General features: G+C 35.9%; 1 protein-coding gene and 2 long non-coding RNA genes across 5 annotated transcripts in view; 1 reads left to right on the top strand and 2 right to left on the bottom strand.

Moving 5' to 3' along the window:
• Positions 1-6,868, top strand: part of LOC125275791 — a 59,601-nt gene extending 52,733 nt beyond the window's left edge. Inside the window, exon 4 of the long non-coding RNA XR_007186504.1 lies at positions 6,751-6,868. This is a non-coding gene — a long non-coding RNA (uncharacterized LOC125275791). The remainder of the gene's footprint in view (positions 1-6,750) is intronic.
• Positions 1-23,852, bottom strand: part of cdk12 (cyclin-dependent kinase 12) — a 38,793-nt gene that overhangs the window by 1,048 nt on the left and 13,893 nt on the right. For 2 of the 3 annotated variants that reach the window (XM_048203015.1, XM_048203014.1), the window contains 11 exons: positions 20,949-21,146; positions 19,849-19,988; positions 19,427-19,597; positions 19,005-19,194; positions 17,711-17,767; positions 16,675-16,776; positions 16,499-16,576; positions 16,292-16,408; positions 11,782-11,913; positions 11,308-11,528; positions 8,525-8,947 (listed from right to left, as the gene is read on the bottom strand). In XM_048203015.1, the coding sequence (XP_048058972.1) occupies positions 8,525-8,947; positions 11,308-11,528; positions 11,782-11,913; positions 16,292-16,408; positions 16,499-16,576; positions 16,675-16,776; positions 17,711-17,767; positions 19,005-19,194; positions 19,427-19,597; positions 19,849-19,988; positions 20,949-21,146 (1,829 nt within the window). The remainder of the gene's footprint in view (positions 1-8,524; positions 8,948-11,307; positions 11,529-11,781; positions 11,914-16,291; positions 16,409-16,498; positions 16,577-16,674; positions 16,777-17,710; positions 17,768-19,004; positions 19,195-19,426; positions 19,598-19,848; positions 19,989-20,948; positions 21,147-23,852) is intronic. The other variant, XM_048203016.1, reaches the window with a different exon arrangement.
• On the bottom strand, positions 14,912-15,718 carry LOC125275795. Its single transcript, XR_007186508.1, has 2 exons — positions 15,204-15,718; positions 14,912-15,092 (listed from the first exon to the last, which is right to left on the bottom strand). It is a non-coding gene; the product is annotated as an uncharacterized LOC125275795 (long non-coding RNA).

Genomic DNA, 23,852 nt, shown 5'->3' with positions numbered 1-23,852 from the left:
TTTACTTCTATTAAGCAATACATAAATAATATTACTACGCTGTAAACCCTAATAAGTTAGCATGACTGAAATTTGAGGCAAGTCATTACATCAGTTTTTTTTTGCATTTTTAAAGCTGCAGTCCGTAAGTTTTGCCTCTTTGTCGCCATCTCTGTTTGAAACCTGCAATTGCAGTTGATTGCTTGTCTTGGAAGTATGACCAAAATAAGAATTTTCACCAAAGTAACTCTGCCACTTTTGTTCTGACCAACTGAGAAAAAAAAATTACAATAAATCGCGCTGCCAATGGTGATTAAATCCAACGATCTCTTAGCTCATATCACATAACCGTGCAAATTTTTATTATTGTTATATTTTGTTCTCAAATTGTTAATGTTAAAGGTCCCGTTCTTCGTGATCCCATGTTTCAAACTTTAGTTAGTGTGTAATGTTGTTGTTAGAGTATAAATAAAATCTGTAAAATTTTAAAGCTCAAAGTTCAATGCCAAGCGAGATATTTTATTTAACAGAAGTCGCCTACATCGAATGGCCAGTTTGGACTACATCCCTCTACTTCCTTCTTTAATGACGTCACTAAAACAGTTTTTCGACTAACCTCCGCCCACAGGAATACAGAAGAGTTGCGTTTGTAGAGTGTGTTTGTCGCCATGTCGTCGAAACGCTGTTATTTTCATCCCGCAGTCCAATCACCGGGTCTGATTCCGGCTCAAATTGATAGGGTAAAATTAAAGACATGTTTACAATAACACGGAGCGCGTGCATCTCCATGTTATGGTAAGAGGCGTGACCTTTCCGGGCAAGGAGCGCTAAACTGCTGTCGAATCACAACACAGGAACCGCTGGCACAATCAGAACTCGTTACGTATTTCTGAAGGAGGGACTTCATAGAACAAGGAAGTCATCAGCCCGTTTTTATGACAGTGGAAACAGCGGTATACAGATAAGTAAATTATGTGAAAAATACTGTGTTTTTTTACACGCGAAACATGAACACATGTTATATTGCACACTATAAACACAATCAAAGCTTCAAAAAAAACACGAAAAACGGGACCTTTAACATCATCAGAATTGTGACTACGTGTATTTAGTGTGTATTAGCATTACCTGTAGATTTCAATTTCTGTACAGTCTAATCTCTAATTATCCACTTGTCATACCATACAATCTGCCATCAAAATGATGTTAAATGATTCCAGCTGCTGTGAGAAAAGACTATAAACGATCCCCTACCTGCAGCATCCTCATATGTGATATAGCCTACTAGCTGGGACTCCTTTATGTAAACAGACGTGATGTAATGAAGCAGAGACGAATGGCGACATGCTCAAATTTCCCGCGGAAACCTACCAGTACCACTCGAATTAGAAAACATTATTACAAGCTTACCGTTGTGAATCGGTAAAGAGGCAGTTTTGAACACTGGCTGGTTATGTACTTGCTCAAAAATTGATTTTGGATCATTTATAAGCAAAAAAGTTACAGACTGCAGCTTTAAAGGATTAGTTCACTTTCAAATTAAGATTTCCTGATAATTTACTCACCCCCATGTCATCCAAGATGTCCATGTCCTTCTTTCTTCAGTGGAAAAGAAATTAAGGTGTTTGATGAAAACATTTCAGGATTGTTCTCCTTATAGTGGACTTCAATGGAGGCCAAACGGTTGAAGGTCAAAATTATAGTTTCAGTGCAGCTTCAAAGAGCTTTAAACGATACCAGACAAGGAATAAGGGTTTTATCTAGAGAAACCATCGCTCATTTTCTAAAAATAAATAAATAAATAAAAATTATATACATTTTAACCAGAAATTCTCATCTTGAATTAGCTCTCTTCTTCTCTATTAGAATTCCGGCAGTGTATTACTGTATTACAGTCCTCCACAGGTCAAAGTTTGAACTAATTGTTATATACTTGCACTAGCATATTGTAGATGAAAATTTAGTTCAAACTTTGACCTGAGGAGGGCAGTAATACACTTAGCAGCATCTACACTGCTGGAATTCAAATAGAGAAGAAGAAGAGAGCTAGTTCAAGATGAGCATTTATGGTTAAAACATAATACATATAATTTTTTTTTTTTAATGAGTGATGGCTTCTCTAGATAAGACCCTTATTCCTCATCTGGGATCGTGTAGAACACTTTGAAGTTGCACTGAAACTGTAATTTTGACCTTTAACCATTTGGAGGCCACTGAAATCCACTGTAAGGAGAATAATCCTGGAATGTTTTCATCAAAAACCTTAATTTCTTTTTAGCTGAAGAAAGAAGGACATGGACATCTTGGATGACATGGGGGTGAGTAAATTATCAGGAAAATTTTATTCGAAAGTGAACTAATCCTTTAAGTTAAACTCGAGTGTTTATTACACTAAAATATTGAGTAAACCAAATCATGCAATTTGATTAAGTGATAATTATCTAAAGATTACTGCAACTGTTAACTATTAATTTTTAAAAGGAATAAAATGTACTGCCATGACTTAAAGTACTGACAAAGACAAATTTAGTTTCACAAAGTTTGCTGCTTCAGTTGTTGTGGTGTTGATCCAGTTGCAGATTGATCAGATGCATTTTAAATAGTGCCGTCAAGCGATTAAAAATAGTAACTAATTAATCATACCTTTTTTCTGTAATTAATTGCAACTAATCACACCCAATATTAAAGTTAATATATTTTTATAGTCTCTAATATATTTTTATATTGTAATAATTTCACATTCAATCTCCAAATTAATGTAGAAACACTATGAAGACAATGTGTTTAAAATATTGGATTAAAAGGTTATACAGAAATTGAAATTATAAATGAAATATAGATACATTTTTATTAAAGCTACAAAGAGTTATTCAGTCAAAAGCAGTGAGAGATTTGATTTTCTCTTTTTCTTTTGTTCTTTGATTAAAATTAATGACACAGACAGCAGCAGGTTTATTAGGCTGCCGTCACTTTAAGACCTGCCACACATGACACGGACCTGCCACACATCCAATTTCAATAACTCTTTATGTTCATTTAAGACTTTAACTCATTTAAGACTGTGTTTGTGAGGATACTTGGAGAAAAATCACAATTTTGTGTTTTTGTCCGTTAAAGCGTGAAAGAGAACTCAATGTGGCTGTCGCACTGTCTGAAGAAGCTTTCTGCACGCATGAATATAACACTAGCTAAAGGATGAATGAAAAAAAAAAAAATGAAATTTGTCAGTTAATTCTGACAGCCCTAATTTTAAATAATTGCAAAAAACATCACTGGCCTAAAAATGAACTTTACATTGCAACAACACAAATTTCACTCTTTTTTGGCCCTGGCACAAAATGGCCCATTAACATCACTTCACTAATCACATCATCAGCACATGGGAAAGTGTGAATAAGTACTAGTCAGGTGACTTCACTCTATTTTTTGATTGGATTATAAAAGCAGACTGATTGCTATAAAAGGAGGGAACAAGCCCTTCCTATGATTGTGTTCTGGTGTTAGCAATGTTGCCTCCAAAGAAAGATGTGCAGCGACCATCGCTTTGCATCAAAATGTCCTCACATGCAAGGAAATTTACTGGATCATCAAGAACTTCAAGGAGAGAGGTTCAACTGCAGTGAAGGAGGCTTCAGGAGCGTTTCCAAGAGTGTCCAGCAAGCGCCAGAACCGTCTCCTCCTGAGGAGTCAGCTACAGAATCATAGCACTACAAGAGCAGAGCTGCTCAATATCGGCAGCAGGTGGGTGTGATGGATCTGAAGACTTTTGGACAGCGGCCTGGTGTCAAGAAGGGAAGCAAAGAAACCACTTCTCTCCAAGAAAAACAAGGACAGACTGAAATTCTGCATCAAGTACAAGGATTGGACAGCTGAAGACTGATGAAAATTATTTTCTCTGATGAAGCCCGCTTCCGACTGTTTGGGACATCCATGAGTCCTGTGTCATCCCAACAGTGAAGCATCCTGAGATCATCCATGTGTGGGGGGTTGCTTTTCACCCTAAGGAGTGGGCTCTCTCTCGCAATTCTGCCCAAAAACACTACCATGAATAAATGGTATCAAAACAGAAGAAACGACCCAAGAGCAATTTGGTGATGATCTGTGTGCATTTTCCAGCATGATGGAGCACCATGTCACAAGGCAAGAGAGATAATGAAGTGGCTCAGAGACCATTATATTGAAAATTTGGATCTACGGCTAGGCAAATCCCATTAAGAACCTGTGGTCAGTCCTTAAAAGGCCAGAGGACGAGCAGAAGTCCACATATTGTGATCAACTCCGAGCACTAATGATCAGTCAGGATTTGGCCCAGAAGCTGATATCCAGCATGCCTGAGCGAATTGCAGAGGTTATGAAGAAGAAGGGTCAACACTGTAAATGACACTTTGTATATATGCAATGTTTTTGCCAATTTAAAACTTATAAAACACTTATAGTTTTCCAGCATACCATTGAAATGTGAAAAATATAATCTAAAGATATTGAAACGGCAAACTTTGCAAAACAAAATTTGTCACTGACAAATACTTTTGGCCATGGCTGTACTTAAAGATTTTGACATTTATCTACATTCAAATTCTGGAGCAGTATTAAACGCACATATCAAAAAATTCATCTGCATGGAAGAATTAATCTTCACTTAAGCAAATAACAGCTTTACGTCCTCTTAGCACATTTTATTTTATTCTTAAATATGTGCAGCATTTGAAAGCATTTAAAATATTTCAAATCCTCATGGTCAAATTTGTACAGTATACAAATATGTTTTTTTTTAACTTAATTAAAAATACTATTTAAAAAAAAGTTATTAATAACAGTAATATTAATAGTAAAATTAGCATAGTAATGTAGCTGTAATAACGGTCGAATGATGCTCTCAGATAGTTTGGTATTGATGGCTAGTTTAGCCTTTGCTAATGCTGCAAGTTTCTGACAAGAAAAGACAAAAGAGTCAGACACAAATCACTATAATGATCAATAAATTCATGATATAATTACTACCATTTTAGCTGGATTGCTATTCAAAGATGAATACAGAATAGCAAGATTTATATTCACCGGACGAAAATTCTAATGCTTCAGTTGCTTTTTATTTATTGCAAAGCCAAACCTAATACACGCATACAGGGGGAGTGATGTCCGTCTCAATTTATGCTTATAAATCAGTTAATAAATGGATGTAATTTGATTCTATTAGTCAGTAAGGCATTCATGATTTATCATTCCTGGAGTAAAGTCAAGTTTTGATCTGCATCAGAAATTAGTCCTCTTTCAATGACCTCCAGCTGAATCACAGTTAAGACATGCACTAATACGATGAGCAAACACCCACGTCTGTATGCCTAAAATGAATCCATGCCTGATGCTCGACCAGTTACTCAGCATTGAGGCAGTTCTGCAGGAGGTCTGGGCTGAACCTCCTCCACACCGCTTTTAAATGAACTTATTGACCTACAGGAACGGGTTGCAACCACTGAAGATGTTTTTTTAAAAACAAATTTTAGAAAATACACTGCAAATGTTGGGTAATTTTGACAAATAATCATATTTAAACATATCTTATGATGATGATGATGTAAAGAATTGGTGGAACTTCATTAGAAGAACTGTATTTTTCTGTTGTTTCTCCTTGTGAGATTTGTTTATGGGACATCTGCGCATTTTATTCAAGAATTTTCAAAATTCATTATTATTTAGGTTACAAAACCATTGTTGACTATTATTGTATATTCATAGTCTTATTATAATCTATATATTTAAAATGTTAAATAAGATTCTGTTCTAACAAATGTCTCTTACAGTTTTAATTCTAATAATCAGTTCTAATTTTAGACTTTGCTTTTACCATTTAGGAGTGTAATTATATATAATTTAGTTTTCTTTGACTGGAGTATTTAGAGCTGTCTGACTGTAGATGGCGGTGAAGCTTTTTAGTTTTACAACATCCAAATTGTTAATCTAAAAGAAAGGGGCTATCACTATATATTTGTGATTTTTTATAAGGCTATTCAATGGGTATGACAAAAATATTAAATTAATATTACGATTAAAAACAATTTAATAGTATCCAAACTTACACAAACACACACACACACACAAACATGCACCTGCAGTATAGTTCACTGTAAATCTGACTGTAGTTGATCCCAGCAAACTTTATTCATAAACTAAACCATAAGGCAATTGTTTATGCCCAGTCCTTGAGACTTCTGTGCTCCAATACGACACTGAATTAACCAAATCCAGCCACCTGAAATCGATATGTTCGGTCGAGGCGAGAGGAGAAAGAGTCTATAAAATCACGATAGGAGAGATATGTCCATCACTCTCTAGACGGATATGTGAGAAGATATTTAGGGTTTGTGGAAGTGAATTAGCTTTCGCAAAATGCCCTTTTACACGGTGAGAATTACTTAAATGTAATTTATTAAAACAGATTGTGCATTTTATATTGCAGCTGTAGTTTGTCTAGATTTTAGTCTAATATTATTATACTATATGTTATGCATGTGTGTTCCCTCTGCACCAGTGAGCATCAAGTTCACAATCATACACAATTACTACAATGTACCAGTTTCCTGAAGAGGTCTGAGCTGATGATACAAAAAATAAAATAAAATAAAAGTAAACTCCCAAAACAATGCTCTTTCTCCATAAAAGAAAACAGGATTGATAAGGGTGAGGACAAAATATGCAGTATAGCTATAATTTATTTGACACTCATCTCACAATAAGGCTTTTATTACAGTGTGTATTCCTGTGTATTCACAGATTAAAACCCAAAGACCATGTGATAGAGGAAGAGGGCAGAGAGAAAAGAAAACGACCAATGAGGAACTGAAAGTGAAGACAAAAGCGTGTGAGCTGGAACAAAAATGAGCTGGAGGGTTTCATTTGGCAGGTCAAGGTCAGCCGATCTTAATTAGACTTCATTAAGCCGGATTACGCTGGCAAAAGCTACATCTCTCTTACATTTTCACAAATAAATGGATTCATCTCATAAAATGTGCAAAGAATTTCTTCGCTTCATATTTTACCCCAAAAATCAACAAAGAAAATCATTATATTTTGCATGAAGATTTATTGCATGTGATGACGTCACAATAAATTGAATTTAAATTAATATAGATTTCAATTAAGCACATTTTCTGCCTCTCATTACCATAAAGCATCTAGACGTTTTACTTTGTCATTTCCAATTTTTGCAATGGTAATACTCAATTCTGTAAAATGTAATTAAATAGTTTAAATTAGCAAATTTACGGTGGTACAACAAATTCTATCGTGATGTATAAAATACTTTAATACTGCAGTCAATTTTATATATATATATATATATATATATATATATATATATATATATATATATATATATATATATATATATATATATATATATATAAAAAAACATATAAAGTATTTTTTATATTTTATTTTTATAAAATATAAAAAATATAATATATAATTTTTATACTTTATAAATTATAAAATATAATTTAATTTTATTATATAATTTTATTGTAGATTTTGTTTTTATTATTTATCTTTTTATTACTAATTAAATGTTTTATTATTTTATTATATACTCGTATTACAGTAATGAGAATGTTTTTTTTTCTATTACAGTAATTAAAATGAAGGGGATATGCTCTTGTCATGAAAATAATGTCACAATGCAAAAACAAAAAAAACAAAACAAAAAAAAAACACTTCACGGTCCTAATTAAAGTATTTTCTTCATGCAAAATATAAATGTTCACTTTTGGGGTAAAATATGACGGGCACATTCTTGACAGGATTTTAAGATTCACCCAGCCGCGCTAAACCAATTCAGTATGAGAGGCATAATGATGCGTGTAAGTCAGCGGTCGAAAAACTTTCTAAGCTTACTCCAGTTGAGTGATGTTTTCTGAGTGTACTAGAACAGAGACACATAAGTAGAGATGTGTCCAAAACGGCTCTTTATTTCAGGACTGTTTAATCTGGATTTAAAAGAGTGACAGAATTTAACGCAAACACTGTAACCATCTCTCAGGGACTTGCAGCGTGTGCCAATAGATGAAGAGCTCCCACATTCTGTCTGTGAGCATATTTTCACACACAAAATGTCTGCTGGGCACCGACGCAGTGTGAATGAATGACACGCAGACGGTGCTCTGGAGATTTTGTTTCTATGAAAATAAAACTAAATACTGCAAGACTGTAAAAACTCAGTGGAAGTTCACGAAAACAGAAAATAAACATCTGGATTTTCAAAAAAAAAACAAAAAAACATGACAATTTATTTCTCTATTCGTTAGCTTGCAGTCTTCCAACTAATTAAATGTTTCCCCCCTTTGTAAGATTTTAGGAAGAAAACAACAACAACAACAAAAAAAAAAGAGAGAGACATCTCTGCAAGGAAAGCGTATCGTTTCTTTGATGCGGGTGGGTCCCACATAACCAGCACGCTATTGAGACATTCCACGCCACGTCGTTTTAGCTGTGGCCAATCACAGCATTCGATTACTCAGGCCCCGCCCCCATAGACTTAACTAACACTTGCCCTCGCGATCGCTGCCCACGACAGAAGCGGAGCCGCTTCGTGCCGCGCCCTCATCCGACCGGACTCCGTTGCTTTCGTCTGCCCGCTCCGCCCCTGGCGCCGGAGCCTTTATCAGCTGCTCCAACAGGAGCGCGAGCAGGCCGGTCTGGTCTTCCTGCGGGACTTCTGATGGCTGGGGGACACTAGAGGACTGGATTAGGGTGGAGAGCTGGCTGAGCAGTTCGAGCTGCTGCGCAGCGTCCGGTTCAGGGGTGGAGGGGGCGGCGGGCGTGCTGGAGAGCACTGACGTCGAGGCTTCAGAGGAGGTGCTGCGGAGATACTCCGCCATCTGCGGGATGGTTAGATTGTCTGTTTGGCCCTGGAGCAGGTTCAGCAGCACCGCCAGCTCAGTCTGGTTCAACTGCTCCGCTGCGGCTCCCAAACCTGTGCATAGAAATGGTTACATTTGATTGCCATTTATGGAAAACAGGATGTTCTTCGCCTTTCCATTTACATATCGCAGTATTCAGCAACTTGGCCTGCACAGTTCTGAAGCAATGAGGAAGCTGGAGAGAGAGTATTATTCCAAAAACACCACAAAAGGATATTGAACCTATCACGATGGACCCTTTTCACACTTCCGGGTTCTCAGAAGTCATCATAGTTGGGTAAACTTCTATAGTGGTTAAGGATAAACTACAAAAAAATATATTTTTTTGTGTTCCCATTTGCCCCAATAGCAAAGGAAAGGCTGGTGATTTATAAATATTCATGCAGCAGTGCTAACCAGTTTTCAGTAATCAGTCAAGGTAATAAAAAACAGTTTAATGTTAAATTTGAGAAAAAAAAAAAATGCAATTATGAAAAACTTTGCTAAATTTACCATGTTAATAACTGTGGAGATGAGTCATCACAGTCTGTGAAAAGGGTCCATCTACTGCAGGCTTTGCAAAAAGGATTTTATTAAAAAAAAAAAAAAAAATGAAGTTACAATATTGACTTCAACAATAAAACTGCGACCTACAAGCAAAAATCACATCTTTCAGAAGCGAGGGATTGCCTGGGAGCCAAATTATTACTGAGGTTATTTGCATAATTGTAATGGTAAAGTAACAAAAAGGGTTAGTAAAAGGGTGTAAAATGGATCATTACTGCTCTGGTTCTAGAAATCTTAATTGACATAAGTCAACATTATAAAAAATATAAATATAGAGATAGTTCACAAACAAACAAGTAATGCTTTCGTTCATCTTCTGAACACAAATTAAGACATTTTAAATAAAATCTAAATGTCTAAGCACCTAATACACTTTGATGCTTCAAAAAGTACGAGATCGTAAAACTAATTCATATGAATTGAGCGGTTTAGTCCAAATTTTCTGAAGAGACTCGATCACTTTATATGATGAACAGATTGAATTTATGCTTGTATTCACATATAAACCTTGATCAGTGAACAAGAATAAAAAGAAGCTCAACCGAACCTGCTTGACACACAGAACAAACCTCTTGCAGAAGCTCAAATGTGCTGTGTAACAAGAATGAACCTCATTGGTTCTCACTTCTGTTTACCACATGTGTGATGTGTGAATTGATGAATATTTATGTGAATAAAAGCCTAAATAAAGTGATCGAGTCTCTTCAGGAAAATTTGGACTAAACCACTCAATCTCTTTATGAACTTTTTGAAGTGTCTAAGTGGTAGCTGCATAGCTGTCTATGGAGAGAGAGAAATCGCTCAGATTTCATTAAAAATATCTTACACATGAGGGTGAGCAATTAATGACATAATTTTCCATTTTTGGGTAAACTAACCCTTTAAAATATAATAAAAAAATAATAAAATGTGTAGAATGTGTTTAGTGTCCAACAGTATAGAACAACTAAAGAAAATTGTATTAATATTCAGCAGCCCTCAAATGAAAAATAATTTAAAGTCACCGCGAACTGAAAGCTGCGACCGACTTCAGTATTGTGACGTATTTAATGGAATATTGAATGAGAAAAATAGAGGGCGTGACTTGTTTTTCCCGCTAGTAATTGATTGGGATCTAGAAAAGAGGGCATTCCATTCAGCTCACTGTCAAAGCTGGCAGCAGACTGACATGAGGGGATGTTCTGCTCAAGCCGTCAAACTGACGTCATCAGAGAAGGAAGGCCATTCAAGACATTTTCATATTTTGACCAAAGATTACAAATATTATTTTTGCAAATCAACTTAGTAAACAGGGTCGATTTTGATTTCATGCCAACTTTAAATGATAAATGCTGATTGTTGGACTTCAAAAATGTTATGGGGACAATATGAATGAAAGAAACTTGTACTGATTTAGAATTGCTAAGTAGGGTTTCTGAATCCGTAAGCTGAAAAGTTACATTTATTAGTGCTTCATTATTCATCCTGCCGGTTTATACAATAAATATGCCAGTGGTCTTCCATCCTGGTCCCAGGAACAGCCCGCTCTTTATTTAACACATCTGATTCAGATCATTAGGAGAGAGCTCCATGAACTCAACTGATTGTGTCAGATAAGAGAGACTTACAAATACAAAATGTGCAGAGCAGTGAATCCCCAGGACCAAGATTAAAAACCACTGAAACATGCAGATGAGGTCAAGCTCCTCTATTAAGCTGTATTCACCTTAGAAAACTCCTGATTTGTTGTATGACCATGTCTGATTTAAGTTTAAACCAGGTCACACTCCTAGATATCTACCTACCTGAGTAGTTTAGCTCCTCTAACTACCTGCCTGTAATTTTGAGGTGAAGAGAACCCAAAGGTTCCTGTCAGCTCATGGCCCACCTTCCAGCTCACTGGCTGTGATGTTTGCCGGCGCAGGATGGGCAGATGAGGGTGGTGGTGGGGGTGGGCTCGGTGGCGGGCGGCTGTTCTCCCCTCCTGAAGCTACTGCGGGTTCCTTTCGGGGAACTTTGGCAACAGGTAAATCCTCAGACACTCCGCTTTGCCTCTGCCTCCGCCGCTTCTTGCTCCAAAGCTCATGACAGTCTTGCCAATGAGGCAAACTAAAAGAAAGGCCACAGAATTACAAAACACTGTTACAAACGTCTAAGTACAAACTGCTGGTCATTACTACACGGATTTAAAACTCATTATATTGAACGGCCTAAGAACACTTAATTGCAGTAGCAATAAACAAAAAGCTCAGCTCTTTTGGTGGACTCTTTTGTGTGACCTTACTACTCATTCCACAAATGTAGTGTCAATAACATAATAAGATTTAAATCACATAAGATGTGTGTTTATGTGTGCACTGACTCTGGTGGTGGCATCTTGTTGGGCTCCACATCACACAGAAACTGGCTGGCCAGGGCCTGTTCGGCCGTGCAGCGTCTCGAGGGGTCCAGCGTTAACATGTGGTCCAGCAGTTCAAGAGCAGAGGTGGGCAGACTATAAAGAGACATTTGAATTATAAATGAAGTACTGTGTAAAACTTGCTACTTAAAAAAAAAAAAAAAAAAAAAAAAAAAAAAATACATTTGTCAGATGTTTTTATCTAAAGAGAGAGGTAGTGTTGTCACGACACCAAAATTTTGACTTCGATACGATACCCAACTTAAATATCGCGATACCGATACTTAAACGACACTATGGCAAAAACCTAAAACAGCAGGAAAAGTAAATAAATAACATGACAGAACTTCACCAGTGTGCAGGCTGATAATTCTGGATTTGAGCTTCATTGCCGTGAAATTAGAGTTAGATTTAATATATATTTTTTTATTATTTTCATGCTCAATAAAATTGTAAATTATTTGCTGTTACACTTTTTTTTTTTTTATACATTTAGGTGTTTTTGACAGTAAGATTATTGTAAAAATTATATTACTGTAAATAATTAATATTTTTAAATTAATTTTATTTTTGCAACCAGATATCACTTATTAAACTAAGACTCAATAATACTCCTCTTTGCAGAGTTTTGCTTGCACGAGTAAAATAAATAACACTCATTTAATGTTTGAGAGCATAAACATAATGCTGGTATCACATTCACTAACCTGTCGCTCTTTAAATTCTTTGTACAAATCGGGATGTTTGACGGCAAGATGCTTTTGACTCCCTTCGCTTGCGTTATTTTGTAACGTCTTTTGCAGATGGGCTTTGTGGTGTCTGTGGGCTTGCCCTGGCTGTCGGCAATGTAAGCAAAATAATGCCATATTTCGCTTCGTGCATCTGCTTTCTCAACAATTTGTGGACGGTCTGCAAGAGCACCTGTATATGCAACCATACCTCTCGTTTCGTCACCATAAAAGCCGTTGCGCAGTTGAGAGGAATAAACGCACTCAAATTGCCTTAGAAGCAGCACGATGCACGCACACTGCCCCCTGCTGTCGCACTTTAGGAAATACAGCTGGTACACTCAAAGTACCGGTACTAATAAAATGAAGAACCAGACCGTTTTTAAAAGCAGGGTATCGCGATACCTTTCTAGTACCGGTATATCGTGCAACACTACTTAGAGGTATACATTTTTAATACTCAGGAGCATAACAATGGCATAAAACAATCATGCACAATAAAAATGATTTATACATATATACTAGGGGTGTAACGATACGCTCAGGTCACGATACGGTACGTATCACGTTATTTTGAACAAAATGAAACTGAAATTCAAATAAGATTAATTTACAAAACATTAACAAATTTCAATAATTTTCCTTGTTGTACATCACAAGATCACATTTCAAGGTTTAATAAAAACCTTCTGTATTCAGTTGTCACTGAATTCAGATTTTTTTTTTAAGAATCCTAAGGGACGTTCACATATTGCATCTAAAAACGCATGGAAGGCGCGGCCGCACCGCTTCTCCATCTATCCAAAGCGCTTGCGCTCCCGTGGCGTCGGCCGTTACTATGCAACCATGAACTGCGCTCTCCAAGAGGATCAGGAAGTTTCAGCAAAGGATAAATTGATTTCTAGCCCTTGCATTAGCTTTACTACTAGACATATTTATGGAGATAAGATATAAAAACCACCTTGTACAGCTGTGATCAGCTGTTTGGCTGAGAATTTTGATGTTTTGTTACGGAAAGGCCGAAGCTGATCGGTTGGTTCTTGTCACATGGCCTGCGGTGCGCTTGCGGCATTCTGAAAACGCACTGCATGCGCATCGTGACCGCGTTTCTTCCATTATGAGCGCACCTGCCGCGTGGCTACATTTGAAATGACTGACTTGCACGCGGAAAAGACGCAATATGTGAACGGCCCCGCAGAACTTCTTAAAGCAAAGCATCGCAAGCATCTTTTGCTTTTCTGTGAGCACAGCTGTTGCTGTGGCACTGCGATGAAAAAAAGCCACGACTTTTCTCACGCGACCATGCAAGAGATTGACGCGAGAAACGTTTAAACCTGCTTGCAATATTCGATGTGTGCGGGAAACACTTACTGAACTAGAGAGCTGATTGAGACACACCCTTAATATGCGGTGACAACCCGGCTTCTCTCACTGCTATCTCTATGTTGCAGAGTACGTCACGTCGGCAGCTCAACCAATAAGATTAGACTGCCATCATATCGTAAAAGTATCGACATCACTCTGCGATACATATCGTAACATTTTTGCATCGCGAAATATCGTACTGCGATATATCGTTACACCCCTAATATATACACACATACTACCATTCAAAAGTTTTGGGTCCTTTTTTAATTTAAAGAAATTAAAACTTTTATTCCAAAAAGATGCATTAACCTGTTAGCCAGCACCCCCGCTTTTGGAAAATCCCAAAAAATGACATACCCAAACTAAAACAGATACAGTTCATGAACCCTTTGCACTAAAAGCATAAGTAAGGTCTCATTTGAAAGCAGACACTTTGCAGTTTATGGTAAACTCATAATTAATTATTGTCACAAAGAAGAAAATAGTTTAAAATAGCTTTGAAATTTTGAAAAGTTATTAGAAATTTATTTTTATGAAATATATTTATGAAAATGAAAGTGAAGTTGGCCTTGTGGCAATCTAGAAATGCACTGCAGCTAAAGCCACATGTCTGACCATGTTATATTTCAAATCTGAAGATGATAGGTTTAAAACTCTGAGTTTTATTACATGTTTTTCAAGACCATGTCATGAGACTTTATTTAGAAAGGACTCTAAAATGTTAACTGATGTTTATTGTCATCTATTCAAGGGTATTGTCGATATTGTGTTTGTGGTGCTAAGTGCCCCATTCAGTTTCAGTCTCCCCTGAACACATTCACACCTCTCCAGCCAGCTTATGGCTCTTATTATTCTTTTCTTTTGTCTCTATTATAATTACTGATGTTCTATTCAAGATGATTTAATCCCTCATTTCATTCACCAAACTTCTCACTTCACCTTCTTTCAAACTGTATCTAATGCCCTTCTTGGAAAAAAAAGAGAGAAAAAAAGTGAGCTTTACTATTAAGAATTATTTATTTGCATTAGCTTTAGATTAGAACAGGTGCATATCTGGGCTCGTTAGCATATTAGCTTAGCACACCAACAAAACATGACAATTTATAAGATTAAAACCACGTTTTTTTCTCCAAATTTACTAGTCGATTGTTTTAAATAACCTTCTTTGATGTGATGTGGCTTTGGATCAAAAATCAGACAGAAAATATATCATTTTAGGCTATTCTGCACAATGAGAAAAGCTATCTCGATTAGCATTGCATTATAAATATAATCTACTATTATGAATACCTGACATGGCGTGAAGAACACAGATAAACCACATATCGTCACAATCGTGTATTTATTACTTTCAAAAGTGACGTTCTGTATGTTTATATCAATGATTATAGCGATGTCTGGTAGCCTCTGTTAGTCCCGTGTATGTCACATGATTGCCTCTTGTTCATGCTGTGTTATTTGTGGACTAAAGGTGCACAGAGCGCCCTCCGGCTTCGGGTATGATTTGGACACACAGTAGTCAGTGTATACAGCGCTCATATGATGAAAACAGCGCGTTTTGGGTAAAAATGTAATAAATATGACTCCTCTGTATAGAAAATTGACATAATGACAGTGGATCAATATTTCTCCAAATGTGCATGCTTTTAAGCTAAAAGCCCCGAGGGATGTTATTTTGTGGAGTTTTTTCTTGATGATCGTACAGAGTTTTTTTCTCAATGGCTGAAGCTGACGCTCATATTTCAATGAAAAGGTAACGACTCCGTTTCTCATATTCATAACTCCCGACGCATATTAACAAATAACAGTCACTATACGATGTTGAGAGTAAAATAAAGATTAAAAATTGAAGCTCGAGTCTTAGATCTTTTTAATGATGTATAGTTTGTCAAGGTAATTTTATTAAATCTAATAGTAAATTTGAGCTAATTTAAACAAAGAAGCTTTGTTGCGTTGGCATGCCAGTGCTGGTTAACAGGTTAAATTAATCAAAAGTCTTTTTTGTAACATGAATGCTTTTACTAAAAATCCTAAATATTTTTCAATAAATATAAATTGTTAGGCAGCACAACCGTTTTCTACATTGATAATAATAAGAAATGTTTCTTGAACAGCAAATCAGCATATTAGAATGATTTCTGAAGGATCATGTGACACTGAAGACTGGAGTAATGATGCTGAAAATTCAGCTTTGATCACAGGAATAAATTACACTTTAAATATTTTTTTTGTTTTTAATTGCTAATAATATTTCACAATTTTACTGTATTTTTTCAATCAAATAAATGCAGCTTTGGTGAGCCTAAGATACTTCTTTCAAAAACATTAAAAACTGTCAGAGAATAATGGAAATGTTTTAGGAATCATGTCGAACTTACAAGGCGAATTCCTCTCGTAAGCGTCGTCTGTACTGTTTCTTGGGTCTCATGGTATTGAAGTACGGCAGCTTAATTACGTCTGGCCAAGCAGCAGGACAAGGACTACCACACAAACGACTGACCAAAACAAAGACAACAGTGGAGTGTAACAGCATTTCAGCATTCAAGCTACATTACACACACATTCAGAAATCATGAGCAGCATACCTGATCAGCTCAAGCTGCAGAAGCTCTTGGTTGGCCTGGAAAATTGGTTTCTTAGTGAAGAGTTCTCCCAAAATACACCTTTACACAATGACAAAGACAAACCAAAACAACATTATTACACGAACAGCAGTTGGTGTGTAAATGTAGTGAGATAGGAAACAGACAGAACATCTTACCCGCAACTCCAGACATCAATAGCAGGAGAGTATCTCTCCTCCCCCAGTAGCAGCTCAGGTGGGCGGTACCACAGAGTGATCACCTTATTAGTGTATGGCCGACTAGGAATGACCATGAAGTTAGAATTATTCACCAGAGATTTTCAGTATGAATTAAACGTTTACTCATATTAAACTTTAAAGCTGAAATTAAAGGGTTAGTTTACACAAAAATTCTGTCATTAATTACTCCCCCTCATGTCGTTCCACATCCGTAAGACCTTCGTTCGGAACACAAATTAAGATCTTTTTGATGAAGTCTGAGAGGTTTCTGTCTCTCCATAGAGATCCAAAGCAACTACCACTCCAAGGTCCAGAAAGGTAGGAAAAAGATTTCATTAAAGTACTCCATGTGATTCCAGTGGCTTAAACTCAATTTTATGAAGTGATGTGACTGCTTTGTGCAAAAAACACATAAATTACCGCTTTACAAAATAATATTATCCAAAGCATGTTCACGCAACAATACCAGTTCTCGCGTGAACAAAATGCATGTGTCGTGATGCTCTCATGAACACTCATTGAGTTGACGCGCAAGTCTGAACACAAGACGCATGTGAAGCTCTCGTGAACACTCGCACATGTGTGTTGTTGAAGCGGAGTCTGAATACAACACGCGTGCATCATGAAGCTCTCATGAATGCATGCTGCAGATTGTTATGTTTTTTTGAGCAAACAAAGCAGTGATGTCTCTTCATAAAATTGAGTTTAAGCCACTGGGGTCACATGGAGTACTTTAATGATGTCTTTTTCCTACCTTTCTGGACCTTGGAGTGGTAGTTGCGTTTGATCTTTAAGGAGAGACAGAAACCTCTCAGACTTCATCAAAAAGATCTTAATTTGTGTTCTAAAGATGAATGAAGGTCTTATGGGTGTGGAACGACATGAGGGTGAGTAATAAATGACAATTTTCATTTTTGGGTGAACTAATCCTTTAAAAGATGTTTAGCACAACCTGCAGTAAGACTGAGAAATGAAAACCCTAACATGTACTTACCTTTCCTCAGAGTTATAGAGACGAGCCAAACCAAAATCTGCAAGTTTGATCTGACCACTGTAACCAAAAAAAAGTATAAGATGAATGGATTGCAATTTCCAAAAGCCTTTTTTTTATTTTGTAAACAGAGGATTACAAATATTATAATATTATCATAATAACAAATATATTATCATTAATAAATACTTGTTTCATTGCTGGATGAATCAGTGTTTTTGAACGAATCTTTTGAATTAATGATTCAATGACAAATACATTTTTTAAACAGTCAGTTGTTGTCACCTAGTGGAATTAGATGTAATTGATACAACTGTTATTTGATGTGCCAAGTTAGTTTGCTCTATTTTGATCGCTATGGTAGACATCAGTGTTTAAATACTAACTTAAAACTTATATCTCCGTACTTCTGGATAATGTGAATATCTGTAACACAGAAATAATTAATGTGTGATTCAAAACTGCTCTCTCTGGCTCTAGCAGCATGAACAGATTTGAACGTTCTGGTATGATTTGGTCAAAGGTTTTAGAATTTTAATGCAAGATGCAGGTATTTGCAAGTATTGCTTCAATGCCAGTACATAACATTACTGATTTATTGCAAAAAAAAAAGTTTCCAAAATGAAAAAAAAAAAAAAAAAAAAAAAAAAAACCACAATAAAGAAAATTGAAGGAGATTCAGTACTTGTGAGTTTATTTCAGAGAGTGCAAGGTTATGTAAGAATCATATGCATGTTACTGTTCAAACTTTTGGGTTTGGTAAGATTTTGCTCTGTTTTTAAAAAGTCTCTCATGCTCACCAAGGTCGCCTTTATTTGATCAAAAATACACCAAAAACAGTAATATTGTGAAATTTTATTTCTATTTGAATATATTTTAAAATATAATTTATTCCTGTGATAAGCTGAATTTTCAGCATCATTACTCCAGTCTTCAGTGTCACATGATCCTTCAAAAATCATTCTAATACGCTGATTTGCTGCTCAAAAAACATCTTTATTATTTTTGTTGAAAACAATTGTGCTGCTAAATATTTTTGTGGAAACCATTTTTTCAAGATTGTTCAAAAGAACAGCATTTATTTGAAATATAAATCTTCTGTGATATTAAAAAAATGCTGTTCCTGTCACTTTTGATCAATTTAATGCATTCTGACTAAATAAAAGTATTAATTTCTTTCAAAAAAGAAAATTACACTAACCCCAAACTTTTAAACAGTAGTGTAACTGAACAAAAACATCTAAATCACTACAACACAGACCGTCTTCATGCCATGTTTAAAAACACAGGCTAGTACCTGTTGTTTAGCAGGATATTGGAACACTTGATGTCTCGGTGTAGAAAGTTCTTCTTGTGGCAATAATCTAATCCCTCCATCAGCTGACGCATGAAACTCTGCACATGCTCATGGGAGAAAGACACCAGTCCTGATTCCAGCAGCCCCATCAGGTCATGGTCCATGTACTCAAACACCAGGTAAAACGCACCTAATGCACAAAAATAAATACAGGTTTAAAGGCTTAGAAAATGATATGCAGGCAGAAAATGAAGATGTTTCAGGGAAGTCTGAACAGATGTTTCCTATCGCCCATATATCTAATTAAACTCTTTGTGCCGCAAATTGTAAGAGGAGAAGAATGGCTTATTGTGAAACGCGTCCCATGTTCACTACTAAAACTGAAAGCCTGCATGCAAACATGCAAATGCATATAAACAGACCTTTGTCCTTTTTGAAGTCAAGTGCGTCTTGTTTATCAGTGACGATCTCCTTCATGTTGACGACGCTGCGATGGTTCAGCTGTCTCAGGATCTTGATCTCTCTGATAGCAGTGATGGGGAAACCCTCCTTTTCATTATCTAATCGCACCTTCTTCAATGCCACCAGCTCTCCTTTAAAGACCAAAACATAACAGCAGGCTTTAAACATGTCTTCTCTTTTCAAACACCGTGACAGGAAGTGAGAGTTGATTTAGGCATTGCCATTTAAAAGAAGCCCCACAGAGTTGTGTTTTTGCCATGGCAAATGTACTTGTGTAATTATTGAGAGGGCCAAGAAAAGCAGAGCTTCAGTAATTAACAGTAAATAATTCTGCATTTACAGTGAAGACAGCTATTAAGCTGCCTGCAGATAAACAGCACACCTGTGTCTTTGTCTTTTGCTTTGTACACCTGACCGTAGGTTCCTTCTCCAATGATGCCGATGATGTCAAACTTATCCACACAGCGCTTTCCCCAGTCAGTTTGAGTCTGCTTCCTCTCTCCATATCTCGGACAGCAAATCCTGCACACATTTGACAGACACTTGAGAAAACCTTCCCTTATTACTTTCTCTCCTTCTGCTATTTACCACAAAACTTAATGAAGAATTCAAGCATCCATAACTACAGTAATAACTTTTATGTTTCTTTACAACCACATTACCATTTAGTGTCGTCATGATACCGAAATTATGACTTCAACACAATAACGGACTAAAATATCTCGGTACCAATACTGAATCGATAGCATGGCAAAAACTACAATAACAGTAACGGTAACTGAATATAACTAAATTAATTGTGTTTAATATATATATATATATATATATATATATATATATATATATATATATATATATATAAAAATATAAATAAACAAACACATTATCAATCATAATATCAATCACATTCGCTAACCTTTCACAATTCTGAAAAGGTTGGGATAAGGGTGGGTGATATGACCAAAATCTTATTTTACAATTCAAGCAATTTAATGATTTTTAATGTAATGTTATTTCACTATATAGTTATTTAAGCTTATTTTATCTTAAAATGTATTTTAAATTATTTTCTCTTATCTTTAAAATAAGCAAAGGTGCAAATTACAAATCAATATAAAAATAAAATATTATAAGAAAGATACAAATTAAACAAACAGTGCTTTAAAATTTTAGGCTAGGCTAAAGTAGGTCTATTTAACTGTAGCACTAAAAATATGAAGCAGCACAATGGTTTTCCACATTAATGATAATCTGAAATGTTTCTTGAGCAGCAAATCAGCATATTAGAATGATTTCTGAAGGATCATGTGACACTGAAGAATGGAGTAATGATGCTGAAAATTCAGCTTTGATCACAGGAATAAGTTACATTTTAAAATATATTCTAATAGAAAACAGGTATTTTAAATTGTAGTAATATTCCTGTATTTGTGATCAAATAAATGCTGCTTTGGTGAGCATGAGATATAAAGGGGCACTTACTTTGGTCTCTTCTTGAAGGTTGGCTGCAGAAGCGGTGGGGAAACTCGAGCAGGGGACTGCGGAGGGGAGGGGTCTCCTCCAGAAAGTACCGGAGGGAGGGGCAACTCACTCAGGCGTGTCCTGACTTCTTTTTCCTTTTCTTTCTCCTTCTCCCTGTCCTTTCGTGATGACCTATGGGAAAGACTGCTCTTCTTTGGACTGAAAGAAAAAAGAAAAGAAAAAAGAAAACTTAAAATGCCAGCCAAAACAATCACATTTGTCTGTTGTTACTACCTGCAATTGAATTCAAATGGTGCAACAATGGTGCAAATTAATTCAGGGGGGGGGGGGGGGGGGGGTCGCATTATACAGATGACATGAATAGCCGGTAGAAATTTGTCAACTGGTAGAGATTTTGGACTATCACCTCTATCGCGGTTATGCTCACGTGACATTGCTGTGCTGTGTGGTCACAAAAGCTTATCATTTGCATGTGTTTTAAATTGTGGTTTAAAACCAAGTGCAAGCAGCAAAAGAACAAATTTTGCTATATGCGGGCGCTGTTTCTGAGCACTGTCTGAAGCTGCCGCTCATATCGTAAGTGAATACTAGGGGTGTAACGGTACACAAACTTGACGGTTCAGTACATACCTCAGTTTTGAAGTTACGGTTCGGTACAGGTTTGGTCAGGGCCTAAAATTAACACTTTCCAAGAGACGAATGCGATTAAAAATCGGTGCTGGCGAGTATATGAAACTGCGTCACTTGCCAGTTGGCTGGTAACAATTTTTTGAATTCTATTTTGTTACAACATGAACGTGAACGACGATCTGTAGTTGACGGGTCAGTGCCGCATCACCACTAAAGTTTCAGCCTTTATAATATAAATATTCAAGCGCTGGAACATGCAAAAGGGAATTCATTACTCACACGGTGTGTGGGAAGTTTAAACATCCGAAGCACACGCCCTAAAAGCCGCGTCTTGGACAGCGCGCAAAGTTGAGTTCTCTTTCATGCCTTCCTGCACTCTAATGGACCAATTCACTCAAAATTAAAAACGCCCGGTCGGTTATGTCTTAATTGAACGCAAACACAAAACGCATGATTTTAAAGTGACAGCATCCTAATAATCCTGCTACTGTCTGCATTTTTAATGTTAATCAAACATTAAAGGACAAAGAAAAAAAAAAAAAAGAAAAAAACACTCACCGCTCTTGAACTTTAAAAAAAGATATGAAGACAATGCAGTGTTATTTATTTGATTAGCCTACTTTATTCAATTTTGATACCTGATAACTATTAGACCTGCCTGAAGAGCACGGTTTATTTTATTTGTATCTTTGTTGTATTGTATTTATTGGTGCTATTGCTTGTAATGTGATTGTGATTTTATTACTGACTGTTTACTTGTATTTAATGTAGGCTATTAAATTGATATTAGTTAAGCTTGTAGTTTTAGATAGAGGTTTGTCAATTTTCACTAGCATCTCAAATTTTGGTGTCATAACTGCCTGTTTTTGTGTCAGGGCTTTTGGCCGGTAAATTTTCTTAAGTCACCGGCCATTGGCAGGTGTGGCAAAAAAGTTAGATTTAGGGGGGAAAACTATACATAAAGTTGATTTTTTTTTTTTTTTTTTTTTTTTTAAATTAAACTTTTTATTGTAACAAATGTGCTTCTGTGTTTAAATAAATTCAAATATAAAGATAAAAAAATCTATCTCAGCTAATGCTGTAAACTATGTTGGGAGCCCTTATTTACACATTACTATAATATTAAAGTTTACAATTAATAACAGAGTCCAAACTATTACATTCAGTTGCTAATTATTTTAAGATATAATAATCAACACTAAAAAACAAAAAAACATGTAAATTGCACATTTACAAGGCAGGTTTTGTGTTAACTTCTAAATATAAATCATAAAGTAAATTTTCTACTCTAGTTCATTTTATAAATATAATAATTACACAGTTACTATCATAACTTGCTTTCATGAATGATTTCATTAGATAAAAATGTATAGATTGATCGTCTCGTGCTTTTTTACCGGTAGCAAACTGCGTTGCATTACTGCGCACAGCCCCTTCTGAATTGGAGTGTGGATCGCCTGTGCCTGACTATTTGTCGTATGACTGAATGCACCGAACCGTGAGCGTCCATACCATTTGGTTCGGGACGAATGCATGTATGGTTACACCGTGCAGTAAATACACATACTTAAAACAAATTGCCATTCTTTGCTAGTATCCTTGTAAACACAGTCTTAAGTGAATGAAAAAGTTGAGAAAGAAAATGCATGTGCAACAGTATATTGGATCTGTGCGTTCGGTCTTAAAGTGACAGCAGCCTAATATACCTGCTGTCATCTGTGTCAATGTTAATCACACACAAAAAAGAGAAAATCTCTCAATACTCGACTGAATCACTTTAGTCTCACTTTAATTAGAATAAATGTATATTTAACTTACACAGTGAAGATATGCAATTAAGGCTAGTATTTCTTATTTCTAGTGCTTGAAGTTTTTCAGGTAGGCCTATTTCTTTGTTCTTATTTTATTACTGACTGTTTACTTGTCTTCAGTATGCTTGAGTTTTTCTAAGTAGGCTAGTATTAGTTTGTGATACTGAAATTGGTGACAAGAATTATGAAATTTCAATGGTAATAAAAATTATGCTATAAAAAATTATTTAAAGCAAAAATAACTATCATTGGGCTGGACGATTATGGCCTAAAATCAAAACCTTGATTAATTGAACATTTTACCTCGATTACGATTAATGAACGATTATTTTGTTTTTATTTTTTGGCCCTCATAATTCACTGACAAGGTTTGTACTGTAAATATGCTTGACTATTAAAGGTGGGATATTTTTTCCAACTGAAAAAAAGTGATCTGACATGACACATCTCACTATCAGCAGTT

The sequence above is a fragment of the Megalobrama amblycephala genome, linkage group LG9 (genome assembly GCF_018812025.1).
Source record: "Megalobrama amblycephala isolate DHTTF-2021 linkage group LG9, ASM1881202v1, whole genome shotgun sequence".
Classification (NCBI taxonomy): Eukaryota; Metazoa; Chordata; class Actinopteri; order Cypriniformes; family Xenocyprididae; genus Megalobrama; species Megalobrama amblycephala.
This window is presented reverse-complemented; position numbering and strand designations above follow the sequence as displayed.